Consider the following 16,445-nt stretch of genomic DNA (forward strand, 5'->3'; position numbering starts at 1 on the left):
AGATCAGCACCTTGCAGCCCTTGTTGGTCTATGAATGGGTGAATGTGACAAGTGTTGTAACAACTGACTGTTTTCACGTGTGATCCAATATTTTAACATGTGAAAGCAAAATGATATCACACGTGAGCTGGACATTTTCTCAAGTGATTGTCTTTATTCACATATGAATAGAATTTTCCACATGTAAATTATGTATGTTCATTCATGATTTGCTTTTTTTCATTAATTTACATAAACATGACCTGAGCCTGGTTGTAGGTTATCACAGCTGCCTCCTAAGAAGGTCTTTCACGGTTCTGAATCTGCCAGCCAGGCCAGCTGTGTCCTCTGTGGACTTTGCATATTTTCCACCGTGTGTGTCTGGGCTTCACCAGGTGCTCTGGGTTCATCTCAGAGCCCAAAAGCATGCAAGTGGAGACTCCCATACGTATGTATCTCTATATAGCCCATGTTAAGCCTGTTGTGGACTGTCAGCCTTTCCAGAGTGTTCCCTGCTTCTAAGTCATTGTGCAGTGTGTAGATGAGATGGATGGATACCTCTAACCTTCACCCTAAAATCAATTCTAGCCCTAAAATAAATAATTAACCATGTGTGGATGGTAGTTTTGTCACCACCATGTACAATAATGCACTTGTGTGAAAGATGTATGGTGTACATTCAGTGCCTGAAGGCTTACCTTAGCGCAGTCTGAGTCAGAACCCCAAAAAGGTTTACTCTCTGAGGACCAGAGGTGTGTGTGGGTTTGTTTCTCTTTCATATTTTTGAGTTATGAACGTCATTCATGACATTGCACATCTAATTTATCCATTGTTTGTTTGTTTGTTGTCTTATTTTTACATTTCATTCTTAGTGGTTTTATGGTTTTAATCATCAATTTTTATCATTTCTATTCCCATTTTATTTCTTATGCCGTCCTGTTTATCCAAACTTCTACTTACTGTGTATGTTTTGTGTTTGTTGTTAAGCTTTGTAGCGCTAGTTTTGATGTGCTATACAAATATACCAATAATAGTAACACTAATAAGTCCTCATATGTACTGAGATTTTGTAATTAAGCAACCATACACATACACACACTGTGTCCTTTGACAACCATCAAGCAAAACTCCTGCAGTGTGGATTGGCCTATGACAGCATACCAATAAAGAAGAAAGTATAATCGGAGGTGTGGGACTAGAAATTTACACCCCCAACTGAATACAGACAGATCAGCCATTCTCATCGCTATGTCATCGCTATGACACTTTCCATAATGCTACTAATGTATAATGCTCTGAGCTGTCCGGCTGGAACTGATTATATTACATTTTATCTCATTACATCCATGCAGTATTGAAACTTAACAAACAGCCAGGAGTGCTGTGAACGTTTTTATATGATTGTGAGAGCAAAACACTCAAAAACAAACTGTTCTAAACAAGCGTTTCTCAATATAACATTTCTTCCTCGTTTAATAAATATTAGCATGAAATTCAGCGCATTACTTGATTTTCTAATCTTTTTGTCATTACATACTCTGCTTTATACTTTATTTTGTCCTTTTTATAGTTACTTTTACAAAATTGTGAACAGAAATCAAAACCCATATAGATAAAGTAAGTCTGAGTACATTAATAAACAAATAAACGCACCGGATTCAATCCACCCACACAGGAAAGATATTACATACAAACTGTGTGTTTAAGGCATATTTAAGACATTTGAGACAATAGACAAATAAATATAAAAACAAAAAAATAAAATTACATACAAAATCAATCTGAATTAAATGCGGTATATTTGCAAGAGAGTAGGTAAAACAAAATATGAAAAATAAATAAATAAAATGTATGTTATGTGCAAATTAAAGCCATAATCTGTAAGATAAAACTGAGGTAATGTATGGAGACTAGGCAGCAGTACAGTAACACAGTCTGCTCTGTTTTTTCAACGAGTGTGTAATGGAAGTTAGAAATTTGGGGAAACATGGACTGAAGTATAAATATGATACAGAAATATGAGGCCACTTGACCAGAACAACAAAATCACTATTCACTGGTCTATGTGGAACTCCCTGTATCGTCAATAGCGACACAGACTTTCCATTCAAATACCAGATTATTAACTGGACCGTCTGTTTGCATTTGGAAAAGTAGGTTGACTTAGTGGTGTGGCCAAGAATCCACATCTGTACGACTGAGACTTTTTCCAGGACTGAAACACTGGGCTTTTAAGGAGTATTTGAAGAGAAAGTAGTTGACTTTCTGCAGAAGCATGCTGGTAACCAGACTGTTTGTTCTCTGTTCTGTCTGCAGTCTCTTCTCCTCTCGACTCCTGTTTCATACAAATTCAAGATGTATTTGCGTGACAGACGTGTGGAACATCTGTGAGGTTAGCGTGGTTTTTAACAGACAGTGACTGTTTTCTCTGGAAGTCTGTTTACTCAAAGATACAGAAAACAGAGGGGAGTGATGCTGAGAGGAAGACAGAGCTGTTGGGTTGATTAAAGCATTTATCATGTTGCCAGCAGTCTGTTTATCATCACATACAGCTGATGATAAGTGGAAATGGGAGGATATGCACAATTGGACTTGCCCTTTAGGAACGTGCATTGTTCAACAAAAAACTGTTGAATCTCTGGGTTTCGTTGGGGGTACAGCATTCTGCTAAACGGCTGAAGTTGATGGGGACTTGTTTGAAAACATTAACAAAACAACTGAGAAAACAAAAAAATTAGTCCATACAGCTCGTCCTGCCAATCTAAGTCTCTGGAAGACCCAAACTAATTTGAAAAGACAATATTTACACACTTTTTGAGGACAAAATCTTCACTGTAGCTGTTAAGCTAAAAGTGTTTGCATGCATCCTGTCTGAAGTGGGCGCACAAGCTCAGCCGCTTGTCAAGGGTGTAAATAAATCAATATGGGATCTCAGGGTTTACGGAGACTTGGATTACACTGGACGAGTTGTATGGAGCCATTCCTTGTTTTTTCCATTTTCAAACTAGTCCCCATCTACTCCATTCTTTCTACTGCAGTTTGCTGTGAATCTTCAGCCCAACCATGTTTCAGTACTTTATACTTCCACTCCACTGCATTTTGGAGGCAGATACTGTACTTTTTACTCCACTACATTAATTTAATAACTGATTAGTTACTTTTACATGCTGACATACATCAGAGCCACATGAGTGCATGTTCAAATTAACTTATTTTATCAACAGTCCGGTGAAAACACTGATTCCAGTAATCAAAAAATGCTGAATATCGATCTGATAATTGGTCAGTCTGATAATCAATCGACCCACATTGTACAGTATACTCATACATAAACAATCAAACACAATCAATGAAACACTAAAATATCCCCAAATCCCTAAGTAATTTTGAGTGGTGTATATTATTGGATTGCAGCTGGTAAAGGTTACTGCTTGGTGGCTTAATCTATAACAATACAGTATCCATTATCACATAATTTGTATTCATAATCTGAATCTGCAAAGAAACTGTTGTCACCTAAATGTTGTGGAGTATAAAATAGGGTAAAATGTAGATACAGAAGTAAAAGTACCTCAATGTGTGACTGAAGTATAGTACTTGTTACATTCCAACACTTCGTGTTGTTTTTGTTCTCTATTCCCGAACAAATGTTTGTGTCAAGTAGGCTGCTGGTCGTCTACATCGTGAGTGTTGTGATTTCCGGAGGTGTCAGTGAACGCCTCACGGTGGGCTGGGCTCTGGTGTGTCTGTCAGAGAGCCTCTCCCTCCTCCGTCCCTCCTCCGTCCCTCCTCCGTCTCTGTGTCTGCTCCCAGCTTCAGTCTCGTGTCTGTGCTCAGGGAGGCTTGGCTGTACGTCAGTGAAGCAGCGTGAGAGACAGAGTGAGTGAGAGAGAGATCAGACTGAACCTCAGACTCACGATGGACACCGGAGAGCTCTGACATCTTCACTGAGGATTTAAACTCACCTGAACCAACTCCGACGCGCACAAAGGGCAACCTGGACACTAACCCAGCAGACATCTCCAGGAGAGACGTAAGGAAACAGTCTCATTATTACTAAATCTCACTGTGTGTTTGGATGTTTCTCTGGTCTCAGCCGCTCTGTGACCTGTCAGACCCTGTCTGTCACACGGAGGTGAGACATTACTCACCCTCTTCTGACTTACTGACAGCTTAGATGTTTTCTACTTCTAGGCTCCATTTAGAGCGCTTTACACTTGTGTTTTAACAGTAGATAGATAGATAGATAGATAGATAGATGTCCAATGGAAAAGTGCAGTGTAGTGTCTGTCGATAAGTTTATAAAGCCACATATAAAACTTTACCATTTTCAAAAAGTTCATTTTAAAATTTGTCTCTTCTCACACAGCTGTGCTTTGGTTTTGGCACAAAAACCACTTGGTTCGAGTTTGGAAAATATCCTGATTTGGTCTGAATACTTTGGCCTACATGTTTTGGTTGCCACAGACATGGCTGGAGATGTTAAAACACAACGTTTTTGTTACCACACAGGGCTGCAGATGCTCCAACTTCTTGTTAAAAATTAAGTTTTCTTGTCACCAAAAATTTGGCTACCAATGCCCTGACTTTCTGTCAAAATCTCAGTTTTTGTCGCCACGAATACAGCTGCAGATGCCCTGAATTCCAGCCAAAATTATACATTTTTTTGTCTTCACAAACATGGCTGCAGATGGCACGCCTGCTTGTCAAAATATCCGTTTTTGTCACCACAAATACGGCTGCAGATGCCCAACATCCAGTGAAAAGTGTCACGACTACAGATTGCCCAGCTTCTCCTTAAAATTATATTCATTTTGTCGGCTGCAGACGGCGTGACTTCTTGTTGAAAACACTCAGTGTTTGTCACCACAAACACGGCGGCAGATTGCCTGACTTCTCGCCAAAATGATCCGTTTTGTGTTCCCGCAAACACACCTACAGATGAAGCAACTTTTTGTGAAACACAAACACGGCTGCAGATGCCTCGACTTCTCTCTAAAAGTATCTGTTTTTTGCCACAAACACGACTGGAAATTGTCCCGAAGTCTCCTTAAAAACATCAAATGGTGTCACTTACAAATGAAACCAAACGAAGTGGTCACCGGCTTGCCAACCTCGTCTCCTGTAACTCCATCACCATCAGCTCCACCTCTCAAGGTGAAAGTCAGGTTTTGCTTTATCACATCATTTAATAAACACGTGGCAGTCTGAGATTGTGAGAACTTGTGCACACTGGTTGTTTAGGACAGAGATCAACTTGTCAGAAATATGCTGCTTCTTATGAGAAGGGGAGGGAACAAGCCCCGGCGCGCCTCCATGCAGAGCAGCTTGAGACCGGCGGGCAGTGAGTCAGACCAAAATGAATAGTTGGCGAGGTGGAGGCCTTGGAGGAGACGGAGCTCGAGGGGCAGAGCTTCCCTTACATGTGGAAAATAGTTTCAGATGGGTGTCTTAATGTAGTCTAATTGTTTCCAAAGAGGATGAGGAAGCTGGAGTCACACATGGCAGCAGCAGCAGCAGCAGCAGCAGAGTTAAAGTAGGGAGGGAGGAATGAATACCCAGCAGTGTGTGGTTCTTAAGTGAGCTCTACCTGCTGCAGTTTGAAGGTAATGAGCATCATGGTTTAACATCCCTGCTGTCACAACTGAAGTCTGGTTTTTATGGTGCAACATAGGCTGCACGATTCATTAAAAACTAAATATAAACAAGCTACACTGACCATCTGTCATTGATTGTTTGGCTGCTGCAAATATGTGTTGATGATCTTCTCGACTGATCAGTTGGATTACAAATGGTTGTGATGCTGATCCTTAGTGTATTTATTGTGATACTGGAACAGCTACGATGACTCAGGAGACTCCTGTATCAGTAGCCCCTTTTAGTTAGACAATGTGGCACATTTGCAGCCTTTTCAAAAAAGCCGCCACTGGGGTAGGCGTAAACATGTGACGTGACGTGAAGCACGAAGTTGGGCGTGAACAGTGACGAGTGATCTGGTTATTGACGATTCTCTCAGCTGTGATGGTTAGCATCTCCCGGATCTCAGCGGCTTTCCAGTTGCTCATCTTGACGTCCGCGGATGAAGTGATGAACTGACTGCTGTGATCAGCTGTTTCCTGCTTTTAAAACTCCCGGCTGTGGGTCGCACAACAGTGCACGCCATCGACACCTCCGCCCATGTCACGCAATTGCCGTTTTTAGACAGTTTTCACTTGTTCCATCTGCAGATTGTGTTTACATGTTTCTGTGCACCTTGTATTCAATGTTTTTATTTATTTTGTATTTATTTTTGAAGTGGCAATAGTTAAAAACTAATCAATTAACTGTCGCAGCTCTGGTTACTTTCCTCAACTTTTCTGTTCTTTTGTCTGTCTCTCTCTTTGTCTTTGGGGCATCCGTCAGCTTACTCAGGGATGTTTTGTTAGCAGTGGAGCTAAGATGACCTTCATTTATTATTCTGATGTTTGGTTCTGTGTGTCGCACCAGCAACATAACAAAACATCTTTGGAATCAACAGTTAATTCTGTTTAAGCAACCAGAAAACAGAGGTTAGACTTGTACTTTGCTTTGTGATCAATAAGTCATAACCAAAGAAATCCAAAGCCTTTTTTGATTATTGAGCTACCTGCGTCTGTAAAGCAGCGCTCCTGAGCCACTCTGGCATTTGCTCTTTTAATTGAGTCTCTTTAAGCTTTAAATCCGAACACCACAGCATCGTCAGTGCAGATACAACACACATTTCTATATGTGTGAGTAGAGTCTTACGGTTTGCTTTGAGATTAACTTAATTAAATGTGGGCGACACGATGATATGTGCACAGGGATGAAATTAATGTGTCAGAGATTTTCTGATTCTGTTTATACTGTGACAGTTATCCTATTAATATCTCTGACTGAATCATATCGAAGTGTGCAGTGATTTTAATCAATGAGCGGGATGTTTTCTTGGCAATGTTGGATTTCTATGATCGTTGTGAGAAAGTGTTGCATTGAATGTATTCCACTATTTTAAAAATAACACAACAAACTTCCAGCACAATCAAAGATTAACATTGCATGGGCAGAAAAAGTGAGACCTTTGCAGCCTTGAGTATACAGTTAATCAGTAACAGTGGTGTCCTCGACGAGGCTTGTGTTTCAGTTAACGTGGAAAACACTTCTACCTGTTTAATTAACACGACGTGACATGTCATCACTTGTCTCAGGAGCGACTGATGCTGAAGCTTTGTTTTGAACACCTGGAGGCGATGACAGGTGTGTGGGAAGAGCTGTGTTTAAATGCATGAAATCCTGTTTTGTTCTACTGTCCCTCCTCATGCCGGTGACGCCGCTTTGCATCCCACGATTAATTAATCACGTTCTTTTTATGTCTGTTTATTCGGATCGTAGAACATCTGTACCAGTCTGTTATTGTTTCCAGTGGCTCATGTGTGCTGCGGACACAGATTCTCCCAAACATTGACAACACTGAGTACACATTTACAGATTCATTTGCAAATGATCACCTTATTTACACAACGGATAGGGTAAGTTCCTGGCTGGAACGCACACACGCTTCAGCTCGTCCATGGCGCTGCGTGCCATGTTTGTCTTGTTCTAATGTTTCAGTGTATTAATAGATGTACTCACTGTATTCATTTATAACATTGCTGCTCTGGTTTGACACTGAAACAAGCAGCAGAGAGCTTTATAATGAGGGGCAGTGTCGATCAAAATAGAGCACAACATAAATGAGTAAGAGAAGAAATATTTGAAAGGGAATGATCGCATTTTTTTAGTCAAGAAAAGAGTGGAAGTTTGGTTTTTAGGAAGACAAAAACAAAACGCTTACAGCAACATCCTGTTCTCGTTCAGGGAAATGGTTCAGGCACATGTTTCCACTGAATTCTAGGGAAAATCAAGAAGTGATTTAAAGGGACCAAAGTGACTTCCTCGTGCCCGGTGTCAGCCAGAATTAGCTTTTCTCATGAGTCACCAGCAGTTCTGGAGTATTTCTTATCTGAGGAGGTTGGAGAGGGTGAGTGGGAGGTTCTCCTATCAGAGAGAGATCTGCCCCTATAAATTGGATGTGTCTGGGAAAGTCTTATAATGCCACTACTAGAGAAATTGCCTTTGCATTCTGCCTTTGCCGAGAATATGAAGTATCTTTTTTTTTTTTTTTTTTTTAATATAAGTACTGCTGGCTTTTGTCTTATCCTCATTTATTCTAATCATGTCTCAGTTCATCTTCCAGCTGTAGTCACTATTGACTCGCAGCCCTGTTTCAGACCCTTGTGTTTTATCACCTCAAGAAGTCTCTGAAAGCCTTCTCCTTCTTTCCTCAGTGAGATTCACCTCTACCAGCGCCCAGCTAGGCCATGCTCAAGCTGTGACAACTACAATGTAAGTATTGCATTATGTATAGACTAATCAGCTATGACAGAGCATGCAATATTCCACTCTGACAGATGAGGGATGTTATTCAGTCTCAAAACACTCTTTCCGTCGTGACATAGAAAACACTAACATTGTCCGACCTTCGAAGGATGGATTTGAAAGTGCTTTGATGAATCAACACATTTGCAATTGTGAAGAGGGAGCTGAGCTGAAAGGCTTTTGATTTCCAGTCCATCTATGTTCCCACCCTCACCGTGACCACGAGCTGTGGGTAGTGGTAGTGGGTAGAAAGAACTAGAGCGTTGATGCAAGCGGCCAAAATGAGTTTCCCCCGTTGGGTGGCTGGGCTTAGAGATAGAGTGAGGAGCTCAGACATCCGGAGGGAGCTCGGAGTAGAGCTAGTAGTACACATCTCATCTGGCATGGGAACACCTCGGGACACCCCAGGAGGAGCTGGAAAGCATTGCTAGGGAGAAGGATGTCTGGAGCACCCTTCTGAGCCTGCTGCCACTGCGACCCGACCACAGATAGGTGGGTGAAGATGAAGATGAAAATGAAGAAGACATTTGCAATTCATGATTTCTTGCCTCATAATCAGTTGAAACACATCTTGTGATAAACACGTGGCAGTCATGAAGTTATGAAAACTAGTGCAGTGCCTGTTCAAAATGTGCTTTGTCTCCGTTATTGCTGCGTGCAAATCCAAACAAGTTATATAAAAAATCAATCGGATGAACATCGAGAAACTGGAGGGACCTACATATCGCACACAGACAGAAAGACGGAAAGAGGACTTCCAGTTCAGGTAGATGAAATTCTTTTCTTTGCAGCTGGAAGCGTAACTTTGCAGAGATGAAGGTTTTAGAGGATTTCGGGGGCACAACTTAATGAGAAAAAGACTTATAGACACAGAGTTGAAGTTTAATGTTGGAGCAGCTGATAACAGCTCAGCCCAGTAAATGTGGTTCTGGTGAGTTGCAGGTACAAATATATTTAAGTGTCTGTTATAATTATATAATTTCATGTCAGTTCTTATTTACTCAAACCTACAGTCTATTACTCTAGGGCAGTGATTTCCAACTAGGGGTTTGTGTACCTGTGGTTGTACTTATCAAGTTGGATATATGAAATATTATGCTCATCTGAACACAATAGAGATTATGACTAAATGTATTAGCATATTTGTGTTAGGACAAAGATAAACACTTAAACTGGATTACACATTGCTTGATGCTGATGATAATGTAATTATTTTGACAAGGAACAAGGAACAATAAAACTACCAACTATGATTGCTCAAGACATTCATGAGTCAGTTGTAGCGCCTGAACATCACTTACTGCGATTAAGAGTCGGGCTGCAACTGACGATCATTTTCATATTCGGTTATTTTCTTGATTAAACAGTTTTTTGCTCGAGATGTCACCCAAGATGACGTTTTCAAATGTCCTGTTTGGACCACAACTCAAAGATATTCAGTTTACTGTCATACCAGAAAAAGTTTCACATTTACAAAGTTGGCCTCTATCTTTTACTTAGAAAATTACTCAAACCAATCAATTCATTATGAAAATAGTTGAATATAGGTTAATTGTTGCAGCTCTAATCAAGAGTATGTGAAAACTAGTTAGTAAATAAGTAAAGAAGTTGAAAGTGATCGATAAAAGAAGAGATATATGATTGAAACATCCAGCTTTGGCCAATCTAAATAGAAGTACGAATGCAAACTAGACCAAAATTGAGAAAAAGCCTTAACAGTGGCAATTCTGGTTAAAAGGGTCATGGAGGTCATTTCACAGGGATGTGGAGGGATGCCAGACACAAAGACTAGGGACAGTGTGAGTCTGACCATCAGTATCCAAAACACATACCGAAAATCCAGACTGCTGACCGGCATCTTGTGTTGCAATACTTCTCAGCAGAGACTGAACAGACATGAGTCATGACGTCTGCAGAGAAGTTGGTCCACCTGCTCTTCTACTGTTCTGTGGAACGGTGGCATACATGCCGAAACCTCCCACTGATCTTCGATGTCACCAGTTCTTGAGTAATCATTTAATCTGTGGAGGTAGTAGTTCACTCTGTTATCCCATCAACCGTGGACTGTTGTCTGTCATGCGTTTCCTGCAGAGCTCACGCCTTCTTCCAGCTAATTCTCAGTGCGTTACTTTTTAAAAACATTTGCCGAAAGAAAGGTAGATCACGTCTCCAGTCGCCATATTCCAGCATCAGTTGAAATCTAGATTTAAAGATATTGCTCAAACGTATGAAACCCATTTACACCTATACAGCAACTACTCTTTCCCTTTATACCTGACTCACTCAGTGTTAGGGCTGACACGATGTCGATTATAAATCAATAATTGATCAAAATTAGCTTCAAATTCAAAGGTAGTATGGCTATACCCTTGTGCTGTTGTGGAAAATGTACTGAACACAGTTAAATAAACACACAACACACTGACGGACTGAAGATGAAATATATTGGAGAACATATCTACACACAGTCATCAGAGGGGAGTGTCTCAAAGGATGGGAAAAGAAATCAACGTTCATAATCCTAAACTAATACACCAGACTTGATCTACACCTTAGCACCAGTTTCATTTGTACAGCTGCAATCTCAATATCTGTCCTTCTCTCTGTCCATCCCCTCTCTGTTTCTCTCCAGGGCTCGGTCTGTGATGTTGACAGTCCTGCTGCATATCTTCCTGGTGTCCCAGGGTGAGTTCCAGCTCCAACACAACAGTTGTGGCCTCTCAGCTTGTACAATCTCTTCTTGTTGTCTGTCTTAGAAAATATTCATGTCCAGCCTGGTTACTTTTGGAGTGAACAGAGAAGCTTTTAAACAGGTACGGACATAACAACAGACATTTCTATTCGAGGAGTACTCAGGGTTTGTAGAAGTAACACTTGTCACGACGTGTAAGTCTACAAAATCTCCAGATACATAGAACGGCTGCCTCACACCAGTGTTGACACATGATTCCTTGAGATTTATTGAGTTACAGTTGACAGATTTCCCAGGTGAGGTTCATGTGGGCAGATCTGCCAAAATGAAAACCGATGTACTCTTAATGTCACGCTTCACCTTAACCTAACCTTACATTCTTTCCCACTAATGCTGTCTTTTGGTCCTTTTAAAGAAATTTGCTGATTTTTATCAATTTGGAGAACAAACAAAAATACATTTTATAGAACTTACAAGAATTTAACACACAGATTTAATCAAAATATTTGTTTTATTCTGTCTTGTTTTAATGTGAAGCACTACATGCATGTGATTTCTTTTGAACATTCACGTTTTTCAATTTATAATTTGTTATTATTAGTAGTATTACTATAGTATTATTACTTTGCATCATTTTGAAATCATGTGTTCCTTCTTGCATAGTAATAAGGGAATACATACATTTATATATATGGAATACACTGTTTAGTTTATATGAAACCTGGCTCTAGTCTACACATAAATACGAAGCAGCTGCCAGTATGATAAGAGGTTTTTATAAACAGAATTTTTAGTTTAGTTAATAAAAAGACTGCAAGTTATTGAACAGACTCCAATGTGATTACTCTGATGCAGAAAAATAAAACAATAAATATCAATTATATCGATCGATTTCTTTCCCCCCTGTGTTGGAGCAGGTGCTCAGAGTCTTGAGCCTGACGAGGGAGCCTCCCTCCTCTCAGGTGCCGTGGACCTCCCCTGGCAGGATGAGCTGTGCTGTGACTCACCTTCAGCCCACCTCACTGCAGAGGGAAGCAACGTGCACGCACCAGAGACAAACCGCTCTGATTCAAACCTCCCACACTATCCCCGCTGCAGCTTCAGGAGCTCGACAGCCGAATCACATCGTCATGAGCTCTCGGCTGGTAAGAGTTCATTCACCACTTTTATCAAAAATGTACAAAGAAATGATGCATTTAAGGCTTGTTGAGTTGCTCCTGTTCTGGTCGATGAGGCCCTGTTGAAAGACTCGGTGCATGTTTTTCACACCGTGTCTGTGTTTTCACATGATATCAAACATGAACACATGAATATTGAGCTCTGCTGGCTCAGTTTCACAATAATGATTAGCAGCAAACAGGCTGAAATTTCTATCGAACATAATGCTGTGAGGATTCAGGTTAGTGAGAGCAGCTGGAGGCAAACGCTCAAAACTTTTTCCTCATAAATATGAAGATTGTTGTCTTTCATAGGGAGAGTCTGTAATGATGAATGATGAAATTAACTTTTCCCACAACAAATACAATGGCAGTAGTGACATAAGCTTCAAGGTTTCTCCACTGGGTTATTATTACAATGAGAGGAATGTAAATAGAAGGGATCTATTGGTTTGACAAATCCTTCCAATAATTCCACAAAATATCATGTCCTGACAGACGTGAAACTTGATATAAAGCTAAGGAGGAACTAGGGACAAATACCAAATGAAACACAGGTGAACAGGAAAGAAGGTGCGAAAAAGACAAAGACAGGAAGTGTGAAGCAAAACATGACACATGAGGAGAGAGTCTACAAAATAAAACAGGAAATAGCTGAACTAAAAAACCAAACCGAGGGGTACATCGAAAAGATGTACGAGACAGACATTATTCTCTGAATGAGGGAACATGAGTGCATTGTGTTTGTTGACACGAGGACATTACAGCAGTCGCAACAGGGTAGCTGTGTGATGCTGCTCCTGCTCATCAGAACAAACAGCAGGTTGGTGTGACAGAGCCCGTAACTCTCCCTGCAGCTGCGTCACCTGTCACCGATAGAGATGCCCCCAACGATCAGCCTGACAGGCTCATTACACTTTAATGGCTTTTCAGCTGGAATCCCTCCCAGCATCGTGTCAGGGTGAGGGACCATGTGAGTCTGTGATAGTCTGGCTCACAAGCGTTCGCTTCAATCAGTGATCACAACAGAATCACACCAGCTGATTCTTATCTTTTATCACCTCTGCTGAGCTCGGAAATTGTTGAGCTCCACTACTTTTTCTCAAGATGAGATAGTATGAAGGTTGTTGAGAAGCAAATGGGGTGAAGTGAGTCATAATTATGTGATGCTCTCTTGATGTTATCAGCGTGGAGGTGAAGATGGAGGTGAGGCAATAAAGAGACATGAAGGAGGTGAGGAGGATTTGTTTGTTTGCATCGATCTGTGAGGCGCTGTGACGCATTAAAATCAATGGTGATTAGTTAAGACCTTCCAGCTTTATGTCTGAACAAAGATAATTAAACAGAGGTTAGAGGCCCACTCTGTGCCTCCTGACAGGTTTGTGATTCAGCTCTCAGGTCCCTGGTCATTTGCTTATTTGTGTTTCTGCTTGTTAGTCACATTAACTTTATCCACATCTTTTGTTGCTTTCAGGACTAAAGATGTCTTAAAGACAGGTGTGGGTGAACAACTGCTGAAGGCTGAGATTGAACAAAAGTTCAGTGTTAGGAGTTCTGACGATCAGTCCTGCTGCAGATAAAATGTCTGTCATAAATACTGAACTTTATCCCTTAAATATTCAAAACTAATTTGCACATATTACTAAATAACATGCTAACATGCTAACTTAAAGCCGAAATAGACAGCTTTTCAAATTCCCAACTCCTAGCATGTCCTTGTGGTATCACTGTTGGGCAACATGGATACAGCTAATGGTCTTGCTACTGTCCAAAGCAAAAAAGAACCGCAAGAATCCAAATTTGACGTAGAAATCCTGATCTCAGCGATATGAAAAAGGCAGAATAAAACAACTGGTTGTTTTAATAAGTCAGCAGGTTTTGTTACTAATCTCGCAACTCCTGTTTTACCTCGGTCTCTATCACTCTCACCTTCTCTGCCTCCTCCATCAGCGGACTTCTTTTTCTTTTGAGAAAAAATGTGTGTAAAATACACATCCACCCTACATTACTGAGCGTAGACATAGATTTTTTAATATGAAAATCAATCCTAGAACAGAGACGTTTGGGTTTGGATGTATCAATATTTCTGTATTTTTTTCCAGTTGTTTCACCGTACCTGGGGATAAACTGAGGAAAACAATGCCTCCTCCTGTTTTGGTTGCTTAGTGGCAGACACAGGCTTTCCGCAGGATAAATAAAGCCTGGTGGCAGGCCGAATAGCATAATTAAGAGATGGTTTATAGGGAACCAGTCTATACACAGATGGAATCATTTTTCTACAGACATTACACTGTGCAATCGGTTTCTACTTCATGAATGATAATTAAAGCCAATAGACAACTTTATTGCCAGTTTAAGAGGTGGAACATGGTAAACATTATACCTGCACAACATCAGCATGTTAGCTGTGCCTCATATGGGATGAGACTTGAGTTTATAATAAAAGAGTATAAAAAAAGAGTATAAAACACTTTTCTTTGCAGAGAGAAGTACCTACCTGCATGGTGCTTCCTGCATATTTAGGCTGGGTAACGGACGTGCTGCTCAGTTGGGAAGCAGTGGTACTCGTATATAGTGTGTCAAATTAATGTCTCATGGAAAGATGTTGCAGCATATTGCTGGCGTTCCAACTTTACGTGATATAATTTTACAGATATTACAACTATAACTCACTGTAGACTCTGAGTCTTGTTGTCGCACACAGGTTTTTCCAGTTCACCCCTAACTTAGCCATGAATGATTTAATTGTAAAATTGAGCTCAAAGCTCAGAGTATTTTTCTCACAATGACTGAATCGCCAGGCTGGAGCCCTTCTACCACCACATTGCTGCTTGTATTTCACTCACTTAAGTTTCAGATAAGAGGCTGAGTTCTCAGAATATTAAGCCTGGCCTTTTTCTCAGAAGCCGTCATTAGGAGGTCACAGTCAGCTGGTGTTGGTCGTTCTACTAACATGCAAATGTAATTTCTCGTCAGGCACCTGTTTGGACATACTGTGCAGAATTGATGAAAACTGGGAAAATTTAATTTGTGACCTGCAGCCTCACGGTCCACCGTCAACCACACTGGCAGCTGGTCTCATGGCGGTTATCTTACAGCGTCTGCTGTGAGTATGAGGCTGCATTTTCTTATCATTCTTTCTTTCCTGTCTCTCTTCCTCTGTGTGTGTGTGTGTGTGTGTGTGTGTGTGTGTCTGTGTGTGTGTGTTTAAATGTAATCCGAACCTTTCGCAACTGCTCAGTGGGGGGTTAAGTATATGTGTTAACTTTGATCAGCAGAGGAAGCTGTGTGAAATCACACAGGCTCCAGGCTTTTATTATGGCGGGGATAAGGAGGACGATTCACCACTGATCTCACACACACCTTTTAAAAGACACCAGATTTTGCAAAGCTCTTACTTGCCAAACACTGTTCTTAGATTCTGGATCAGCAGATAAAGATTCCCAGTTGTCATGATGTTAAAGATGTTCAAATTTCCATTTGTTCCTGTGCACTTTTAAGACTTCTCATCAGTGCTAATTAAGATAATGTAATGTGATCAAAGGTAATAAACAAACATTGAGCTGAGGTTGTTATCAACTGCTGTTTGCAACAATAAAATGTAAAAAGAAATGAATAAAAAAATCTCTAAAACAAACAAACTTAATTAACTTCAACTTAATTTGTTTTATTCTCTGTTTATATCATGTGGCTGATTAATGTAGTGTAGTAAAATGTATTTATTCCTCTCCAAAATGTCGGGTAATAGAAGTACAAAGTAGTAGAAAATGGAAACAGTACTTGAGTAAATGTACTTAGTTACAGTCCATCATTGTTGTTAACAAGTCTGAAGTCAGTCAAGATGGAAAGATGTGACATAATTCTGCTAAATTGGTCTTTCATACTCTGATCATCCACTGAGAAAACAGACTGAAATGTTTTCATTTCCATTTCCCAGGTCGCAGAAAGAGGAAACTAATAATCCTGTTGTCTGTGAAGCGGAGGATTCCTACACGTGTTCAATCGCCCTCGACACTACGACAAGCTTTGTCACCGTGGTAACCGTCAGCATCTCAGACGCCGTAGCTCCTCCTGTCCTACTCAGAATTCCTGCCCGACCTGGTGAGAAAAGGATTTTGTTTTTGTCTCATTCTTTGTTTTATACATCAGTGAAACTGTTCCCCATAGTTTAAGATAAAATACCAACTTATACCAACTTAAGT

At 40.5% G+C, this 16,445-nt stretch overlaps 1 protein-coding gene across 1 annotated transcript in view; it reads left to right on the forward strand.

Annotated features, from left to right (window-relative positions):
* Positions 1-3,796: 3,796 nt before the first annotated feature.
* lepr (leptin receptor) overlaps positions 3,797-16,445 on the forward strand; it is a 28,751-nt gene continuing 16,102 nt past the window's right edge. The window contains exons 1-6 of the mRNA XM_073477148.1: positions 3,797-4,012; positions 8,304-8,361; positions 11,027-11,079; positions 12,004-12,231; positions 15,220-15,349; positions 16,181-16,344. Of these exons, the coding sequence (XP_073333249.1) occupies positions 8,360-8,361; positions 11,027-11,079; positions 12,004-12,231; positions 15,220-15,349; positions 16,181-16,344 (577 nt within the window). The 5' untranslated portion in view covers positions 3,797-4,012; positions 8,304-8,359. The remainder of the gene's footprint in view (positions 4,013-8,303; positions 8,362-11,026; positions 11,080-12,003; positions 12,232-15,219; positions 15,350-16,180; positions 16,345-16,445) is intronic.

Source organism: Pagrus major, chromosome 11 (genome assembly GCF_040436345.1).
Source record: "Pagrus major chromosome 11, Pma_NU_1.0".
Lineage (NCBI taxonomy): Eukaryota > Metazoa > Chordata > Actinopteri > Spariformes > Sparidae > Pagrus > Pagrus major.